This window comes from Olea europaea, chromosome 14, assembly GCF_002742605.1.
Source record: "Olea europaea var. sylvestris chromosome 14, O_europaea_v1, whole genome shotgun sequence".
Classification (NCBI taxonomy): domain Eukaryota; kingdom Viridiplantae; phylum Streptophyta; class Magnoliopsida; order Lamiales; family Oleaceae; genus Olea; species Olea europaea.
The window spans coordinates 1,952,466-1,973,637 of NC_036250.1; the positions used below are offsets into that span (position 1 = coordinate 1,952,466).

Genomic DNA, 21,172 nt, shown 5'->3' on the forward strand with positions numbered 1-21,172 from the left:
TCCAGTATTCATTAGAACTTGGTATTCACTTATATCAGTTAAGCTTAATTGATCAAATTTTTTTATTAGTAAATCTAATTCTTTATTCATTTTTATCTTATTTTTCTTCTACTTTTAATTTTCCTAATGATTTTTCTCTAGATTCTTCTTCCTCCTCTAATATTTTTGGTAATATATTCTTTCTAAATTCATCATCCATACTTCCTATTTCTATTACTATATTCTCTTTTTCTAAATGTTCCTTTCATATTTGAGTCATTTCTTTTTCTATAATTTTTTTTTATCTATTTTCTTATTTTTATTTTTATTATTTTCTTTTAATTCTCTAATTTCAATTTTTAATATATTTATATCGGTTCTTGTTTCTTTTACTTCATTTCTTAATTATTGTACATCATTTATTAATATTTTTATTAATGTCTTTAATTCTTCCATATATTCACTTATTGACATCTTAATTTTTTCTTATTTCTAACTCATAGGTTAATTTGCATCTTTTATATTCATTTTTATCTATTATTTTTTCAAATCTTCTCTCAACTGTATTTAGATATACCAATTATTCTTTTACTATAATAAAATATATGCCTCAAGTCTTAATTTTTCACATCTTAATTTTATTAATTGTCTATTATTTGATATTCTCATTCATTCTGGTATTAACAATACATTTCGTATTTCCTTTTGTATTTTTTCCATTTTTATAAGTAATTTATTTAATTTTAAATGTGTATTATTACTTGTACTCATACTTTTCTTTATAATATAAATTATTTCTTCATCTTCATATATATTAATAATTTTTCATATGTATATATATCTTTTATTTTTTTTATTATTAATTTTTCTAATATTTGTTCTTTTATTTCTTTAGGAAGTTCTTTAATTATTGTCAAAGTCATCCAAATGGAGGGCATTTTTGGTATGTAAATTGACCCAAGGTCATTTTGGAAAAGTGGCCCTTTTCTTAAAGCTATTTCTATGTATTTCCCAGCTCACCCCTGCCTTACCCACTATTTATTTTTAATTTTTTTCCTTCCTATTTTAAGAATTCAATGCTTTAAATGAAAAAAAAACTTTACGAAATTTCATTAATTTTAATAAAATATGACGATTAAAATTATCTAAAAAATATGACAAACAATAAAAACTTTAGTTTATCAAATATATTCAAATAGTTTAACTTTCAAAAATAAATAAATTACTTAAAGTGTTTAATAATTATATTATTGTCTCACTTGAATAAATGTGGACAATAAGATGAATTATTAAAAATTATAAAGTAAATAAAATAAATGGATACGTAAACGGGATAACTGTCCAACCCCGCCTTGCCTTAAACAGGTAAGGGGATTGGAAAACGCTCGACGAGGCCTCGAATCAGCCTCGTTGCCATCTCTACTTTTGAGTTTTAAAAGAATTAATTAAAAGACCAATCATCAATATTTCTATTAGGTTGCTACTTACTCATCATCTAGAATAAAAGGTTACGAAATGCTCATCCACTTTTAAAAATAATTACACATTCGTCATCCATTTCAATTCCATCCATCCAACTAGACATAAAAGTCCATGCGATGGATGGAAATTATACGTGGCCACATGCCACTAACACCGTTAAAAAAAATGGTAGGCGAATTAATTCATTACCATAGATAGTAATCTCTTTGTAAAAATATGGAAGAATTATCTTTCCCTTTCTCTTACCCTTCTTCACAAGAATTTGTTCTGAGTGTAGTTTTCTATTCACCAGTCCAAGCACCTACGGCATCCATCGAAGTACAAGTCAGCCTGTTTCCACAATATATTCTCCTCCAGCTTAAAGTCACCGGATATAGCATGTTTGGTTATGCTCGATCATGTATCCCGAGGACAATTTTAATAAACTGCGATTCCACTCATGGAATGCTCGAGCATACTCCCTCGAGGTCTAATGCTCGAGCACTCCCAGCCTTGCTGCATCAACATTTTATGATCCATGTCCTCAAGCATGAGTTGTCCTCGGGTATATGTTCTCCTCATAAGCCTACAATTGTGGACCCTTCATAATTCCTATGTAATTGGGACTCTAACTCAACCATATTACTTGACTCCCGTAGGGATTCTATCCCAGGCATAATTATGACATTGATCCAATTCCTTCACCTAATAGGACTCCGCTGGATAGAGATACCCACCTAATTGAGTCCCACTAGAAGAAGGTCGCTTACTAGTATAAATACAGGACCATGGGTCATTGGTCAGGTATGTTTTCATTATTCTCCAGTTTACAGCCTCCTGCATATAATTCTCTTTCTGACTTAAGCATCGGAGGGGCGACGAGAATATACCTTGTTGCCTTTGTTTCAGGTACCGGAAGACTACTATCGTGCTCATTCAAAATTCTTAAACTCGAAAAATCAACAGGTACGATTTTTAGTAGTATCATTACCTTTTGCGAATAAATGCATCAGTTGGCAGCCTTCTTTTCTCAGTCCAGCTAACCATTTTGCATAGTTTTCTAGTTGCTTGTCCTAGGTTCAAGGAATTTTCAGTTTTGGCGCTCTTAATTGTGTACATATAAAAATTGTATGGTTTCGCCGATGCGATTCCATCATATCCTTTTTGAGATTTTGTTCGAAAGATTTCTTCCACAACTCAAAACCTAATCAATTGCTTCCCCAATTCAATACCTAATCAATTTCCTCCTACCAAATCATTTTTCATCCCATATCAATTTCTCTTCCAAATCAATGTTCTCACAAAACATATCTCTGAATCACCCAAAATCACCATCAAATTGAAATGAGTTTCAAAGAAAATCTAGAAATTTATGTCTTTTAGTTGGTAGGATGTTGTTGTGATTTGAATTGTAGGAAAAAAAGTAATGAATTTTGTTACGCCCCTATCTGAACCACCTCGGAATTTCCACCATCACACACTCCGATCTGCTAGACACCCACTCGAAGTGGTTCTGAAGTGATCTCCCCAATGTCAGCGACCTGCTATCACACTGCGAGACATAGGCGATCCTGCTAAACTGACCGAAGTGCCTTCGTCCTTGAGGTCGAGGTGAAGTGAACTTCGAGGACCTCTGTCAGAAGATCCGCCGCCAATTTCAGAAGGAGATCTTTGCCAAGATCATTTCTGTCCCTAAGGTTTAAATTGATTTGACATCTCCATGAGGCTAGTTGATGTAACTTATCAACTTTATGTCAACTCAACTCGGGAGAAGCAATTACCCGCCCACTCTACAGATGTGGCTAATTGACGCCTATGAGCAGACACCTCATATCGTTAGATGTATATACGTACCCCATATCCAACGGTTTATCCCACTTATAAATACCCAAGGGTTGGCAAGAGGCAAAGGTAATGAAACTTTTACTACATAGCACTCCATAGCAAGCACATATATATATATTTTCTCCTCCCCCTTATTATTTTGCACAACCCCTGGGTACTTTTCGACCATCTGAACCTGACTTGACCGTCAGAATGTATACAGTCGCTACCACCCCCGCTGGTCCCGGTCGTGTGCGTCTGACCGAGTGTTGATTGTGCACAGGGAGGAATACGTAGAGTAGCTCTCGATTGGCCATGTAGAAGGTCCAATTTTCGAGGTTAACATATTGGCGCCGTTTGTGGAAAGCACTTTCCATTCAAACTTCTATATTTTCCACCGGAGAAATCACCGAAAAACTAGCGACTAACTCTGAAAAGGGCACGTTTTTGAAAAAGAACAAAGTTGAGTTATAATCCAAGTTCTCACCACCCTTGAAAAAGGAGATATGATGAGTTATAGCCATGAAGACGACAACCCCATGAGAGAGGCCTCTGAAGAGGAGGTGCTCCATAACAATGTTACTCACCAGAAACCCCATCATCGGCGTTGTCGAGGTGAAAGAACAGCCATGCTCACTGAAGGAATGACTCAAATAGCTGCGAGCATAAGAGACATCGCAGCTCAGAATATGGCGATGCATGAACTTCTCATGCAAGCATGAGGTCACCAGGGCTTTCAAATGCCCCAAGGATCTTACCCAGTGCAGGAAGCCCCAGTATCTCATTCCCGAGGCCACACCAGTCAGCACAGAGAACGTCCCCTCGAAAGAGAAGTGGACACCGAAGCCACATCTTATTTGCAAGGGAACTAGCCATCAGAACCACACTTGGGGGACAATTTCCCTCAAGAATATGAGGAACATAGGTAGGTAAATGTCTTCGACCGGATAGGGGAGGATCCTAGCAATATGGTCCACCCAGTGAGAAGATCAGTTCGGCCATATCAGGAACAAGAGCAAGCTCCTCCTACTCCTAGAAATAGGAGGAACATGAGGAACCTAGTAGATTGGGGGAGTCGAGGAAAAGCACCTCCACCTCCCCAGAACATTCAAGATGATGAAGGGTCAGATGGGCCCTGTTGGTCTTAAGTGATTGACGACGATGATGATAACTTCCCTTTCTCAAGGGAGATCCGAAGCTTCCCAATGCCAGCAAATTTTATGCCCCCTAAGATCTCCAAGTATGAAGGAAATGAGGATCCGAAGAAGCACCTGACCAAGTATATGGCACAAATGAGTCTTAGGGAGCCTCGCCTACTTTGAAATGTAGAGCCTTCCATTTAACACTAGGCGGACCCACCGAAGTATGGTACTGCAGGCTTCCTCCCCTAAGCATTAGAAGTTGGCTAGATTTGAAGAAGGCATTCTTGAATCAGTACCTCTCGCGAAGAGAAGGAGATGCCCCAGTTCAACACCTGCAAGACATGAGGCAGGCCCCTGGAGAGACGCCGAAAAGCTATCTCGCCAGGTTTATGGATGAAATCACATACTGCGAACAGGTCACTGACAGAGAAGCCCTTTTAGCCCTGAAAGGCGGCCTCAACATGAACACTTTATTTTAGAAGGACGTTCGCAGCAAGAATCCTTCCACCTATGACGAACTCGGCGAAATGATGAGAGTTGAAATCGTGAGTGAAGAAATGATTGATCACCGAAATCGTGCCGCGTAGGGACTGCCTCCGCCTCAGAGGTAGGTAGGTCGAGGACTCGGAGCACACCTTGTTACTCAGCAATGGACTCAAGCAGGACACACAATAGCTTCCACCTCCAGACAGGTACTGACTTTCGCCACACTAAATGCAGTGTCGATATTGGCATATGAAAATGCTCCTGGCGAAGCGAGGCCATTTGGAAGAAACGATAGCAAGAAAAAAGAAGAAGAAGCGATCAAACAGGCCCTTGGAAGGGGCAAGGTTTTGCACTTTTCATCAACTCTATGGGCATGATACCAACGAATGCAGAGACGCTCCTCGATCCCAGACCAGACTGACCCATACCCCTCCAGGAGGAATGAATATCCTCGTAGATCTGTTTCCCCGAACAGGAGAGATCGAAGACACAAAGAACAGTCACCCCGGAGAAGAGAATCAAGGGACCGAGAAGAGTTCAGACAGAGAGATCAGGCCCCATTTTATAGAGGTCAAATCATCAGGAAAATCGACACCATCATTGAGGGACCCCACATTGGTGGCAACACTAGGAATGTCCAAAGGAATTATACAAGGGAAGCAAAGGACCCACCAATGATCACTTACATTGTCAACGAGTCCCAAGAGGCCAACAGAATGGCCCCAATTACCTTCTCCTAGGAAGATGCGCAAGGAGTTCACCATCCCCATTGCGACGCACTGGTTGTCAGAGCCGTAGTAGCCAGAAACAGGCTCAAACATATGCTCGTCGACAATGGCAGTTCGGTGAACATATTGTTCGGCTCCATCTTTGACAAAATGCAGATTGAACATGGGTTGATCCCCATGACCGCTAATCGGATTTACTAGGGATAGCATCATCCCATGAGGGCGGATCACTCTGCCCATCGAGATGGGTTCGGCACCCCTAGTGACCCAACGTTTCATGAAATTCTTAGTGATAGACCACAGATCGGCCTATCATGGAGTATTGGGCAGACCCGCTTTGAAAGATCTTTGGGCCGTCACATCCATCCACTACTTGTGTATGAAATTCCCAACTGAACATGGGATTGCAATGGTCCGAGGCTATCAGATGGGCTCCAGGGCATGCTACTTAAACTCGGAGGCCCGAACTGTTAATGTAATCCTAATTGAGGTTTCCACTGAAGCCAGTACAGACGTGAAAATACTCGATGTCCCTGATCAAGGGCATACCTCTGGACAAGAGGAAGACGTCGACATGAAAGAGGCCCTTGAACAAGGGCAACCTCTTAATGAGTTAGATCCCCGAATAATTGACTCTGAACCAAATGCAACCCCAATGGAAGAACTGAAAATTTTCTCCGCCAACCCAGAAGACCCCAGTCAGGTTTTGCGTATAGGGAAGGCACTGTACCCTGAAGCAAAAGAAGAGATGATAAGCTTCCTGAAAAGGAACTTGGATGTCTTTGCTTGGAAGCATAAAGACATGGTGGGAATAGATCCAAGGATCAGTTGCCACCATCTTAACATCAATCCCTCTTGTACCCCCATCGACAGAAAAGATGTGCCTTCAATCCGGAGATGTACAAGGCACTGAAAGACGAAATAAACAAACTTAGCCGCAGTGATTTCATAAGGGAAGCCATCTACCTAAAGTGGATATCCAACCCGGTCCTGTGAAATAGCCCAACGAAAAGTGGAGGGTATGCGTAGACTTTACAAATTTGAATAAGACGTGCCCAAAAGACAGCTTCCCACTTCTAAGGATAGACCAACTTGTGGATTCCACTGCTGGACACGAACTGCTGAGCTTCATAGATGCATACTCAGAGTACAATCAAATACCTATGTTCCGACCTGATGAGAAAGCTACGTCGTTTATTACGGACAGAGGTCTGTACTGCTACAAAGTCATGCCCTTCAGATTGAAGAATGCCGGAGCTACATATCAGAGGCTGGTCAACATGATGTTTGCCGAACTCATTGGCAAAACCATGGAGGTCTACGTGGATGACATGTTAGTCAAAATCCTCCAGGCAGTTGAACACGTAAGTTACCTCAACCAAACTTTCAGATACTTAGAAAATATAAGATGAAGTTGAATCCCCTCAAATGCACCTTTGGAGTGGCTCCGGGTCAGTTCTTGGGATATATTGTCAATCAAAGGGGAATTGAAGCAAATCCAGTGAAAATAATGGCCTTGTTGGAGATGAGGTCACCTCAGAAACCAAAGGAGGTCCAAAGTCTCAATGGTCGGATATCCGCACTTAGTCGCTTCATCTCCAAAGCCACAGATAAAAGTTTGCCTTTTTTCAATGTGCTTAAACAAGGAAAGAAGTTCCAATGGACTTCTGAATGTGAGGAAGCCTTCTTGGCGCTGAAAAAGCACCTCGGAGAGGCACCCCTCCTGTCGAAACCTCAACCAGATGAGTCACTACTGCTATACTTAGCGGTTTCGGACGTGGCGGTCAGCGCCATCCTAGTCAGAGAAGAAAGTGAGGCCAGCTGTCAGTGTACTGCGTCAGCAAAGCACTTCTCCCAGGTGAAACACGCTACCCAGACATGGAGAAACTGACACTCGCCCTTATCACAGCCTCAAGAAAACTGAGGCCATACTTCCAGGCCCACTCAACCGAAGTTCTCACCAACTTTCCATTGAAGTAGGTGATGCAAAGAACAGACGCATCAGGACGCCTGCTAAAATAGGCAATCGAGCTCAGTAAGTTCGATCTATTGTTTCGATCTCGACACACCATCAAGAGCCAGACCCTTGCAGATTTTATGGTTGAGTTTGCCAAAGTCCCAGAAATGGAGGTGACAATGGAACCAGCCGAGCCCCCCCACATGGAAACTGTTCGTAGATGGGTCCTCAGGAGAGACTGGCTCCGAGACAGGGATCGTCTTGGAAAGCTCGGAAGGCCACAAGCTAAATTGTGCAGTAAGGTTCGGCTTCAAAGCCTCGAGCAACGCTACTGAATACGAGGCCCTTTTGGCAGGTCTTAAACTTGCTAAAGAGATGCAGGTCAGAAGGCTCCTGGCGAGCAGTGATTCTCAACTTATAGTGAATCGGGTCAATGGGAACTTTGTGGCCGAGGACAGTAGCATGTCCTGGCGAGCAGTGATTCTCAACTTATAGTGAATTGGGTCAATGGGAACTTTGTGGCCGAGGACAGTAGCATGGTTGCATACTTGAAATTGGTTCTGGACCTAGTTCCTCATTTTGAAAGGTTCGAACTGACTCAAGTCCCCGGCCTAAAAAATACACATGCAGATGTCCTTTCAAAACTGGCCAGCAACAAGGATTCAGAGCTGCTAAAAGTTGTCCCTATTGAGCACTTATCAAAGCCCTCCACTTCCGGAGGTGAAGAGGTACTATGGATAGAAGGCACCCCATTATGGATCCAGCCTATCATCGCCTATCTGAAGGATCAATCACTGCCTGCTTCTAAAAGCGAGACACGGAAGTTAAGAAGAATGGCTGCACACTTTGTCCTGTAAGAAGATACTCTTTACAAGGGAGGCTTCATCTCACCATTTCTCCGATGCGTGGGAGGCGAAGAGGCCACATACATACTCAGGAAAATCCATGAGGGAATATGCGAAAATCACTTCGGAGGAACGGCTCTGGCACACAAGGTTCTCCATCAAGGCTACTTCTGGCCGACCCTGAAAAGGGACGCTTGCCAGTTTGTCCAGAAATGTAACAAGTGCCAGGGCTTCTTAAATATTCAAAGGCGACCTTCTTAGAGCCACTCCGTAGTAACCAGCGCTTGACCATTCCCCAAGTGGGGCATTGACTTCATTGGTTCACTCCCAAAAGGAAGAGGAAGCGCAACTTTCGCCATTATCCATTGACTACTTCACTAAGTAGGTCGAGGCTAAACCCCTTGCCAACATCACCGAGGCAAACACTACTAAATTCGTCTGGAAGAACATCATTTGTAGGTTTGACATTCCCCACTCCTTAGTGTCTGGCAATGGAAGACAGTTCGACAACAGGAATATGCGAGAATTATGTGACGAGCTAGGCATAAAGAAGGACTTCTCAACGCCTCATCACCCTCGAGCAAACGGACAAGTAGAGGCAGTGAACAAAACTATCAAGCACACCCTGAAAAGGAAGCTTGACACATCAAAAGGGACTTGGGTGGACGAACTCCCCCACGTCCTCTAGGCCATCAGAACATCTAGCCGAACTGCAACAGGGAAAACACCATTCTCGATGACCTATGGAGCCGAGGCCATGAGCCCGATCGAAGTCAGGGTCTCATCACACCGTCGGATACACTTCAATGAGATCAGTAACGACGAGACTCGAATAAGCAAACTCTACCTCCTTGAAGAAAGGAGGGATGTTTCCCAAGCGAACATGGTAACGTATCATCGAAAGATGACCCGCTATTATAACTCTAAGGTTAGAAACAGAACTCTTCGCTTAGGGGACCTCGTCCTCAGAAGAGTCTTCCAATCTTCAAAACCAACAGGGTCTGGAGTGTTTAGACCAAACTTGGAGGGCCCTTACCGCATCTGCAGAGAATCCTGACCTGGCACTTTTGAAATTGAAGACATGGTAAGAAAGACACTACCTCATTAATGGAACATCGAACACTTGAGGAAGTACTATCAATGATGAGCCTTTGTTCCGATCCAATCTCAATATTATCTAATGAATGGGTGTTCTGATCTGATCTCAGTTGTAAATTTCCTAACTTACTAAGTGCTGAAATTGCCTTGGTAAAGTAATGAAACTTCGGTTCTGTGCCACATCGGTTAGTAAATTGTTTCCTCAGTCCTTCAATATGTTTACTTAAGTGATCCGATCTCAAATTGTTAACTGATTAATGTTAAGAGGCACTTCATGTTTACTTACGTGGTCCGCTTCATATTAACTTGAGTGATTCGATCTTCTATTATTAACTAGTTATTGTTAAGAGGCGCTTAGTATTCAAAAAATGCTTAACTCATGCCGATTCCACAAGTGTATTTCACTCAATTGCCTTACTGACTTCTAAGGTTGTCTGTCACAAGAGGACTATTCTTTGATCTCTTTCATACGCTCTTTGATAGCTGCTTGGCTTATCGCCTGGTTCACTGGGCTGTTGGCCTACCAAGCACTTGCCCGCAGCTCTTGCCGCCCGCCAAGCGACCAAACAAGAAGAGAAAGAAGAAAGACGAAGAATACAAGTAGAAATGGTCCAAATACATGAATTCCTCTTGGTAGCCCATTTTCTTTGGGTTGAAGCTGCATCCTCTAAGGTCTTGAATGCAAAGAAAGTAGCAAACTCCATAACATGGTAGTAGAGGAGGAGATGCGTCGGGTCCAAGGTGCGTGAATGTCCATACAAGGGTAAACAGATTAATACAATGAGATAGCAGAAGCACCAATACTTAACAAAAAATTTCATTTCATTTACTTGAATTTGAAATACAAAAAGTCCGAAGCCATTACAAAAGTTGGCCCTATTATACTGGAGGGTCTTCTTGGATCGTTTCTGCCTCGATTGCCTCCGGGGCCTCCGGAGCCTCCGGAGCTTCTTCAGCAAGCCTATTAGGCCGGCCTCCAGTTGATCCCCCGAACTTTGTCGCCAAAGAGGAGATGTCCAGAGTGGGGTGAACCTCTTTCAGTCGACCCAGTAAGCCTTGGGCACTCCAGGAGGCCTAAAACTTAGCGAAGTCGTCGTACAGGGGGTGTTCTTCGAAATGGTCAATGAAATTCTGAACTGCCACTTTCCCTGTCGACTTCAACTCCTCCTTCAAGGAGGTGATCTCCTCAGATTGAGCAACCTCTACTGGTGCAGGCCTATTCTCCGAAATGGCCACCCCGATTGGGATTGTAGTCTGCTTCAGAATGGGGGGTGGCCTCGCCACAGTTGGGCGTTTTGAAGGGGTGGCACTTGTTTTACCCTTCCGCAACAGGTCGGCCTCGGGGTCCTCTGGCACCTCCTCCTCCATCGAAGGCTGGAGCCTTTTACTGGCATCTACCAGGTCCTCCATTTGCTTCTTGTAGGTGGAGGAGGAGGTCTTCAGCGCCCGTGCCTCTGCTATCATCCTTTGAATGGTCTTAAAGTCAGGGCGCACGGGCATCTTCTTGTTGAAGTTGTCTGCAAGGAACAAACGATGAATTAGTACAAGTGTAAAGAGTTCAGAAATATTGAAGGGTAAAGACTTCGGGACAGTTACCTTGAGATGCCATCAAGTCGTGTGTAACGAAGTGTAGATTGCTTCTGAGGTAGCCGATAGATGATGCAAATGGTGTTGAGGTCTTTAGAAGACAGTTCGCAATGAGGAAGAGTACCTTCAAGAAAAATACAAATGTTAGTCAAGATCCGAACAGAAGAGAAATATAAAGAAACGCAACTGCGATACTCACTAAGTGTTGAGTACTTCACGGGGACCGTAAGAGGTGCCAGGGGGTCCCTTTCTATCGTATCGCATCGTCCTGCGGCCCAGCACCACGAGCTCTTCCACTCTTTGATGGAGCTCGACAGATCGAGCACAAATGGAGTATGGAAACCCCATGGAGTAAGGTAATACCAGCCTCGGGTCTTATCCCCCCTCCCCCCGACTGTTACTTTAGGGATATAAAGAGTCTGAAAAACGGAGAAGGGCATCTCAACCTCAAGTGACGCCTCTTTCCACAACATCCAGGAGCCCACCATTTGGCTCTAGGAGTTCGGATTGAGTTGGGTCGAAGCTAATCCATAGGACCTAAGTACCATCCTAAAGAAAGGGTGAATTGGAAACCTAAGGTCGGCTCTAAGGATCGCCTCACTTATGGTCACGCACCCCTGCCTAGGGTAGCAGTCCCTCTCTTCAGGCTCAGGGAGGATCAGATTTATGCTATCTGGAATCCTATATTCTACCTTAAGTCTCTCTAGGTCGGCCTCCTTTAGTTTGGAGAGGTAATCTGACGCCCTCCTAGTGCACAAAAGTATCAACCGGACTATCCGGCCTCTTCCATATATTCTCCCCCTAAGTATCGCTTCGGCTATATCGGAGGAGGTCGCCACAATGGGCTCGTCCCTCCTCACTAATTCTAGCCCCCTTCTCGAACCAGAACTTCCCTCAGAAGCCATTTTTCAGAAAGTAAATGTCCCAAAAGTTACTGAAACTTATAAATTCAGAGGTTTCCCCAGTCGAAAATGGTCGGGAAATGGCGTAAGGTCGTCGAAAATTGATATTTCTCACAGGAAATGCTCGAAAAACGTTGAAAATCGTGAATGATTTGAGAGCAAAGTAAATTTTCCGTTTGCACAAGGATAAAAAGCTTTAAAGATGCTCAAAGTCCGCCTTTTATAGAACGCTCCAGCTGATCTCTACCATTGAATTCAAATGCAATCAATCTAGGCCGTCCGTCGCATTATCAATCTAGGCCGTTGAAATGAAATGCCAGATTTGATCTACGCCTAAGATCTTGCTGTGACCCTCAAGCTCGCATAAAACACGTCACCTCGGTCACCACCAGCCGTCGACATTAAGTAGTCGCAGCAGCCTTTTAGGAGAATGGGCATGGCACCCAACTATCACCTTGAAAATACGCAACAACTGTCAAATCATTTAACGTCAGATGCGTGCCTCGGGTCGATCTCCTCACTTAACTTTACTAAGCTTAGACACACCTGACGCGGAGTCCCCTGTGGGTCATCGCCTCGGTCGCTACATCCCCTCCCAAACTTTACAAAGTTTTAGCCATCTCCCAACGCGTTGTCCCCTGTGGGTCAGCCCACCGGTAGCAGATGAGCTCCTCACTCAACTTTACAAAGTTTAGACGCACCTGACGCGGAGTTCCCTGTGGGTCATCGTCTCGACCGCTGCGTTCCCTCCTAAGCTTTACAAAGTTTTAGTCATCTCCCAATCCGTCGTCCCCTGTGGGTCAGCGTACCGGTGGCAGATGAGTTCCTCATTTAACTTTACAAAGTTTAGACGCACCTGACATGGAGTCCTCTGTGGGTCATCGCCTCGGTCGCTGCGTTTTTCCTAAGCTTTATAAAGTTTTAGCCATCTCCCAACGCGTCGTCCCCTGTGGGTCAGCGCACCGGTGGCAGATGAGCTCCTCACTCAACTTTACAAAGCTTAGACGCATTTGACACGAAGTCCCCTATGGGTCATCGCCTCGGTCGCTGCGTTCCCTCCTAAACTTTACAAAGTTTTAGCCATCTTCCAACGCGTCGTCCCCTGTGGGTCAGCGCACCGGTGGCAGATGAGCTCCTCACTCAACTTTACAAAGTTTAGACGCACCTGACGAGGAGTCCCCTGTGGGCCATCATCTCGATCGCTGCGTTCCTCCTAAACTTTACAAAGTTTTAGCCATCTCCCAACGCGTCGTCCCTTGTGAGTCAGCGCACCGGTGGCAGATGGGCTCCTCACTCACTTTACAAAGTTTAGACGCACCTGGGACGAGTCCACTGTAGGTCATCGCCTCGATCGCTATGTTGACCTTTTTCCTACGCATCATTCAGTCTTGCAGCACTTCGGTCTCACATGAGTAATTGTTTTCCTTACGCAGTAGCGAACCTTTAGAGCATCTACCTAAGATCATCGTTTCGGCGAATGCAGAAGATCGGCCCTCAAACTCCCACAAGTCATGGTCCATGTACCGAGGCATATACATCCGGTCGGGAAGGCAAGTCCACCCATGATATAAATATTCATACCTGGACTTGGGGGACCATTGTTACGCCTCTATCTGAACCACCTCGAAATGTCCACCACCACACACTCCGATCTGCTAGACACTCACCCGAAGTGGTTCCGAAGTGATCTCTCCAATGTCAACGACCTGCTATCACACTGCAAGACACAGGCGATCCTGCTGAACTGATCGAAGCGCCCTCGTCCCTGAGGCCGAGGCGAAGTGCACTTTGGGGACCTCTGTCAGAAGATCCACCGCCAATTTCAGAAGGAGATCTTTGCCAAGATCCTTTCTGCTCCTAAGGTTTAAATTGATTTGACGTCTCCATGAGGTTAGTTGATGTGACTTATCAACTTTATGTTAACTCAACTCGGGAGAAGCAATTACCCGCACACTCTACAGACGCGGCTAATTGACGCCTATGAGCAGACACCTCATACCGTCAGACGTATACACGTGCCCCACATCCAACAGTTCATTCCACCTATAAATACCCAAGGGTTGACAAGAGGTAAAGGTAATGAAACTCTTACTACATAGCACTCCATAGCAAGTATATATATATATTTTCCCCTCCCCCTTATTATTTTGCACAACCCTTCGATACTGTTCCGACCACCTGAACTTGACTTGACCGTTGGAGTGTATACGGTCGCCACCACCCCCGTTGGTCCCAGTCGTGTGCGTCTGATCGTGTGTTGATTGTGCACAGGCAAGAATACGTGGAGTAGCTATCGATTGGCCATGTAGAAGGTCCAATTTTTTAGGTCAACAGATTTGTACGGTGTTTTGAATGTGTAGTTGGTAGGTTCTTATTGACGTTTTGGTAGTTGTAAAAAAAAAGGTTAAACCCTAATTTTAAGGGTCCCCCACCACTCTTACCCTGGAGTATCGTGAGGGAGGTAAATCACAGGTTATGCCTTCAAGGGTATAGGGTGGAAGGCTACTTGTACACTTGTACTTACCCAATAGCTAAATCCATATTTCAGAATTCGAACTCTTGACGCAGCAGCATCAAGTAAAGCTGGATTTCTCCACCCTCCCGTTTTGATAGTTGCATGTTGGTGATGGCGTTGTGTAAGTGTTGATTGTTGTCCAGTCATCCAAAGGAACCATATATTTATCGTTTAAAGTGAAATGGCTTCCTGTTGGTTTACCTTAAGATATTTTCTCCCTTCCTGTTGGACCCTGATGGCGTAGTTCAGATAAATTATTTCTCCTTGGACTCTCAGAACCTCCACCTGCCTTCAAATGGAGAGCATTTCGATGATTATAAATCTTCTCACTCTTTTAATCCTAGTTGGATCGAGGCCGGTTCGGAGGATAACTCTACTCAAGAAACACTACAATTTCTGCTCCGATTCCAGCAGCGATAGGTCAGATTTTCGAAAATTCAACGATTTTGGGGGCAAAATATGGGTTTTCTCAAATACGAGGAAAAGCAGATCATTTCTAAAGGAATTGAAGAAGCAATTCAGGAAAAGGAGATAAATACGGAGAATATGGAGAAATTTTATGCAGACTCTGATGAAATGGAAGTGCGTTCCGCGAATTTTAATTGTTCTCAAGATTATTCTGAAGCGTGCACTGAAAAAAGCACTGTTTTATGCGAAGACAAGTGTGAAGATAAGGCATTTGGGAATGTGATGGACTGTATTGATGGAGATGGAAATAACACAAGTAGTGAGATTGCTAAGAGGGGTGTGGTGTGGTGGAAGATGCCAGTAGATTTTTTGAAATACTGCGTCTTTAGAGTGAGTCCAGTGTGGACTGTCTTTATGGCAGCTGCGGTAATAGGGTTTGTGATTTTGGGTCGTAGATTGTATAAGATGAAGAAGAAGACTAAGGGATTGGAGATTAAGGTTACTGTCGACGATAAGGTCAGAGAATTTTTTCCACTATTTTAGTTTATTTTACTACCCTGATAGTATTTTTGGTTGGATCTGCAAATAGCATTTCTCATCAGTTTTAAGAAATGTTCGTCTTTTAATCATTGTATTGTGACTTTTGAGACTGGCAAAAACATTTTCTCCAAATTTACTTTGGTATTCCTTTTGAAATTATGTATTTATAAGGATTATGAGAAGAGAACAATATGGTCAAGTCTGGAAGAATTGTCAGCTTAGCTGCTTAGAAGCCGGAAAGTTTCGACTTTTGTTCATGGATTATGAATCTGTTGCTTTATTGAAATTTTGCATTTCATTTCCCATTGAATAGCGGCGCTTAACTTTTTAGAAGATTCTTTTATTTTGCTTCATTTTTGTTTATGAGCAAAATAAAGTTAGCTTGCTCGGTAGAATCCCATTCACCTCCCTGAGTTTTGGGATCAATTCCAAACAATTCCCTGATGGTTGGGGGGAAGTTCTTATGACCCTATATAATTGGACGGTGATTGAAGTTGTTATTCTCTATATATATCCACTTGCTCTAGTATTGGTCTATTAGGCCCATATCCAAGTACACAGCAGGCCTGGTTTTAGATTTATCTAAGGACCGCATTTTCGCCATTTTTTTTTAGACAAGGAAAATCGATTACAAACTAGGTCTGCCATGGAATTATCAAAGAAAATAGTTATTTCTAGGACAAGGTAGACTATGCTAGGGTAGACCCTCTATCTCTTGTGGCTGCAAAGACTAGTAGTGAAAATCTGTAATGGTTTCTCTTTACATATACTGGTTACTTGATTGTTTCGATGTAATTGGTCTTTCCTTCATCAAAATATGAACATCATGGACATCTTAGCCGTGAATGATTCTTTCTGAACTTTAAGGCTGCTTACTTGACTTACCTGTAACTCATCAACTGCCAATCCTATGGGAGTGGACTTTATCAGTATATGTTTTTTTCATGGATGTTCCTCTGCATTTTCTAGGTTCTCCTAGGTTATGTTTTTGCATTATTTAAATTTGGAAGATTACACGTGTTTTCTATTTTGCTGGAATAGTTTTACTACTGAAATCTGAATAACATTTGAATGTGAGGTGTCATTGGCCTTTGGGAATGATTTTACTACTGAATACTGATGATTTGAAAAATGATGGGAAGCTCTTCCGTAGTACTATGTTTTAGAGGATCCTGAGTGAAAATTTAATCTATGATTGTCTAAATCTTCACATATTTCTTATTGTTCAAGAACATATAGTTCCTTTATTAGAGGGTTTTCATTTTCATTTTTTTTTCTTGTAGAAGTTATCTCAGTTCATGAGCCATGCTGCTTGTCTGAATGAAGCATTTTCTGTTGTGAAGCGGGTCCCAGTGATCCGCCTTCACTGTCTGCAATTGGGGTACAAAGATGGCCTATGATGAGTTTGAGATAAGTGAAATATCTGTAACGTATATAGCATGAAACAGGACGTTATTGTCATGTTCGGCATGATGTTTTCATATATTTCTTGGATAATCTGGGTTCATTAAGTTCCATCCACCTCATCGAAAATTCTATGTAAAACTCTTTATGCTATATAGGACTGGTTCAATTCTCCATGCCTATTATGCATGTTCCTAGTCTTTTGAATTTTTGGCATGAGGGGTTTTTTAGCAATCATACTAACAGTCCGTTGACTCTTTTTTAGTTACTTTGATGAAGAATTAGAAGTTGTAGTCCTTTTAACTTGGAAAATATCACCATTGGCCATTGACCACGCTTTCTCTTTACACCTCTTAAGGAGCGGTTTATACAATTTTAACTCAACTTACTCGAAAATTAGGTAGCTGATCCCAATTTTGAAAAAGAAGGAAAGTTTTCTAAATTAAAAAAAAATAATAAAAAAATTCCTCGTGTTCATGCTGGCTCTGCCCATTGCCATCCATAATGGAATCCAAAAGAGATACATTGAAGTTAAAACCAAAAAATAAGAACGAAGGTTAATATTTTCTTTGATCTCGTCCTTTACCCCTTCTCGTTTATATGGTTAGTTCTTGGGTGGATGTATACTTCTTTGACCTCAGTATACAATGTAAGTTTTCTTTTGCTTTGAATTTGCTGTATAATTGTGAATTCAATGCCTGATCTTGCTTTATGAGGACGAGCTTTCTGTTCATATTTGCAGTTCTAGCTACTTGTCAGATTAATCGTGCATATTATAAAAAACTCTAGTTTCTGAACTCTTTATTTCAAGCACTCTTTAAAAGCGCCATGCTTGAGTCTCGATAAGTGTTTACTTGATAATTGGTGGTTGGCAAAGCAAGTTGACTCACTAATTAACACAAATTTGTTTTCAGCTGAAAATAGCTTAGAAGCTTCTAGTTGAGTTCCATACTTTGCAGGTGTGTGTGTGTGGTTACTTGTGCAAGGCATTGGGGTTGTGACAAATGGCGTGGTAAAATACAGGCTATTAAGTTACCAAAGTTCGAGACATGGGTCCTCAAAGTAAACAGTAGAATAGGGTCTTTAGGTAATAATAGGGATGTCAAACGGGCCAAGCACTTCGTTGGCTCGTTAAAACCCAGCTCGTGGACGGCTCAATCCCACGAGTCGAGCTTGCTCGGCTTGTCAAGCCCACGAGCTCGTCAAAAAATATGAAATTTTTTTTTTAAAAAAAGGTCCAAAAAATGTGCAAGTTTACCCGAAAAAAAAAAAAAAATTTAAAAAAATCACATTATATTTCACAATTCCACAACTACTGTTGCTGTTATCTTGTGTCACTGAAAAAATTTAGAAAAACATATTAAATGGGTAGTCAATTTATAATGAGTGGCTCGCCACGAGCTCGGCTCGGGGTGAAATGGTCGAGCCGAGCCCGGCTCGGCCCATCGCCATCCCTAGGTAATAAGATCAACTAAGTGGAAATTAGAGCAGTGCTTGGAGACAACATTTCAAATTAACATTAAGAGTTTTTTCCTTAAAAAATCAGATGATAATTCATTTGTTAAATATATTAATTAATTAAATTAAAATACACCCACCCAACCCTATTTTATCCCATATCGTAATTTCATTTTCCCTTTATCCCACCCTCTCTCTCCATCGGAATCTCCACTCTCTCTTTCTCCCCCCCATCTATCTATCGGCGGCGGCGTCATGTGGTTGATCTTATTTTTTCTGACCAAATTTGCCGTATGTGGCGGGTTTTTGTTTTTCTGATCAGATTTGTTGTGTGGATGGTGATGGTGATGGTGTAGGTGGTGATGTGGTGGCGGTAGGGATAACAATCGGACTCGTCGACCTGGAAAAAACCCTAGCCCCAAGCTGGGTTTTTGGGCTAAGCCCGACTTGGCTCGGAAAGGCTTGAGCCGAAAACTCGGGGCAAGCCTAATTTTTTTGGCCGAGCTTTTGCTTGGCTTGGCTCGGGCCCGAAAATAATGCTAGGACATTTTATCCGATCCGAGCCTGAGCCAAAAATTTCGGCTCACGATCCGGCTTGGCTTAGTTCGTTTATATCCCTAGGTGGTGGTGGAGGTTGATAAAGTAATTTCCATTAAAAGAAATGCAAATGTAGAAAAACAGTACATAAAAACATTTCAGAAATTAATAAGAGCTAATTGTTGAACATTCATAGGATGGCAGTCAGTAGGAGGGCCAGCATAGGCCCTCTGAGCAAGAATGGCATCAACTTTTTGGGTGGGATGGAAGGCATCCCAGAAAACATACTGGTCCCTGTTGTAACATGGAGTCGCAAATGGAAGACAAGTTATCTGCCCTTGGTTTGTCCCTATGCCACAACATCCTCTATCCACCACAATAAACCCAAATCTAGATGGATTGTTCAAGATATCACCAATGGCACCATAAGAATTTCCATAGACAAACATGGCACCAGGGTGGGTGCCATTGTTCATGATGTTCACTAGTGACTTAAGCCCTTCATTAAACGCACCCAACATTTGATTCACGTAGTCAACACATCTTCCTGGGGGGGCCTGTCCAGTGGCTAGTTGGTTTGGGATGCATCCCAGGGGTGCTATTCCTGGTAGCACAAATTTCCTTAGCCCCACGCTGTACAGCGCCTGTAACATCAAACCAATGGTTTTATTGTGAAATTTATTAATAGTTTTGTAATGTAATTGTTCATAAAGAGTAATTACTAAATTAATGTACCACAAGTTGTCGAGCATAGTGATTTAGAAGAAGGTTGGCAAACTCAGGGGGACGGTAATTGTAGCTTGAAGGGTACATAGAAGGCAGTAGATAGTTATTGATGTAGTCATTACTGCCAATAACAACTAGTGCTATGGACTTTGCCAAGTATCGACTCAAGTCACCTCCACTCATCATCTTCCTCAATTGACCTAAAGTTGTCTCGAAATTAATCACTTGTTGACTTAACGCGTACCTCTGTCCCTGTATGTGTACATGGTTGACAGTAAATATATTTTTATCAATAATAGTATCAGAATCATGATATATAATAGTAACTATATACATAATGTTGGCCTGTTTCATCGAGGATGCCAGCAGCTGCGGAAGCAAAATTAACTCCTCCAAGGATTCTGGCTCCAGATGTGGTGGGATCTGCAAAGGATGGAGGAGAAGGAACTCCCAATAAATCTCCTGAAATAAATAGATGAAATGTCACAGAAGTAAAATATAAAATTGTGAATCAATTAAATTGAGATATTTTAACAAGTTGCGTACCAAGATAATCAGCAAAAGTTCTTCCATTGGAAAATCTACCAGTGGGCCCTCTGTTGAAATCCACACCATATGGATAGTAATTTGCTTTTGCTATGGATTTGAGGAAGTTGTTATTTCCATTATCGACTAATGAGTCCCCAAACACAAACAACGCGGTCGCCTGTGCTGACCCTTCTACCCCATTCATAGTGGAGCCTCGAAAAACCAAAGCTACCATAATCAACCACCACATGGTCTTCAATTTGGCTACCACCACAATTTTTTTTTTAAATTATTAGAAACAATAAGACCACCTTTGAATATGGAAATAAAATGGATATTTGTCAATTTAAAGGCACTGGAAGCTTGGTGGAATACATATGGTTGTGATATGGATTGGTCTATCCATTTGAAACCGTTTTGTATACATTATGTAATCAAATTCCACAAAATGCTGCTTTTCAAATATCTTTTCCTAAATTTAGTATGACCTTTCTAACGTCTTTAAATACCTTTTTTTCATTTGGATGCATTAATTTTCTAAATTTTCTTTCATCAAAAATAAAATTCATGTGAACGCTTCATTCGCAATGAAATGCATGTGTGGCAAGCATGAATCTGTCAACCTAGTTGTACAAAATTGGGTGTACAAGTAGGTTAATTCTTAAACTAGTAATCTTCTATTTGCTTCCCATTTGTAAGAATACGAAAACATTAAACAACAATAGTCATTTATTCATAGGAATACCGAAATTAGACAAAGAATTAAGATCACTTCATTTTTATAAAATAACAAACTTCAGTGAAACTGTACAAAACAGTTTACTTTTTACGGTTTACGGCATGCATTCGCATACCGTAAGATAGATGATATTTTTATGACATGCATTTAGTGCACGCAGTAAATATAAATTTCATTTTTAAAAAATATTTATTTGTTTGAATATCAACATACCTAAATAATTAAAGAACGAAACTAGATAGCGTTCTTCTTGGCAAGCAAGTATTAGGACAAGTTTTACAGCTTGTAACTAGGTTAGCAAATATAGG

The 21,172-nt window shown here is 41.9% G+C and overlaps 2 protein-coding genes across 3 annotated transcripts; one reads left to right on the forward strand and one right to left on the reverse strand.

Moving 5' to 3' along the window:
• The first annotated feature begins 14,684 nt into the window (after nucleotides 1-14,684).
• LOC111408749 lies at nucleotides 14,685-17,611 on the forward strand. Of its 2 annotated transcripts, none has more exons than XM_023038513.1 (2): nucleotides 14,685-15,448; nucleotides 16,759-17,611. In XM_023038513.1, the coding sequence occupies exons 1-2, from the start codon at nucleotides 14,984-14,986 to the stop codon at nucleotides 16,870-16,872; spliced, it is 579 nt and encodes a 192-aa protein (XP_022894281.1). In that variant the 5' UTR covers nucleotides 14,685-14,983; the 3' UTR covers nucleotides 16,873-17,611. The 2 variants fall into 2 exon arrangements, with proteins under 2 accessions (XP_022894281.1, XP_022894280.1); XM_023038512.1 differs by having other exon boundaries at nucleotides 14,687-15,448; nucleotides 16,756-17,092.
• Nucleotides 17,612-18,968: 1,357 nt separating this feature from the next.
• Nucleotides 18,969-20,438, reverse strand: LOC111409602 (GDSL esterase/lipase At1g71250). The gene is made up of 4 exons (XM_023039629.1): nucleotides 20,144-20,438; nucleotides 19,932-20,059; nucleotides 19,607-19,849; nucleotides 18,969-19,515 (listed from the first exon to the last, which is right to left on the reverse strand). The coding sequence occupies exons 1-4, from the start codon at nucleotides 20,373-20,375 to the stop codon at nucleotides 19,030-19,032; spliced, it is 1,089 nt and encodes a 362-aa protein (XP_022895397.1). The 5' UTR covers nucleotides 20,376-20,438; the 3' UTR covers nucleotides 18,969-19,029.
• Nucleotides 20,439-21,172: the final 734 nt, after the last annotated feature.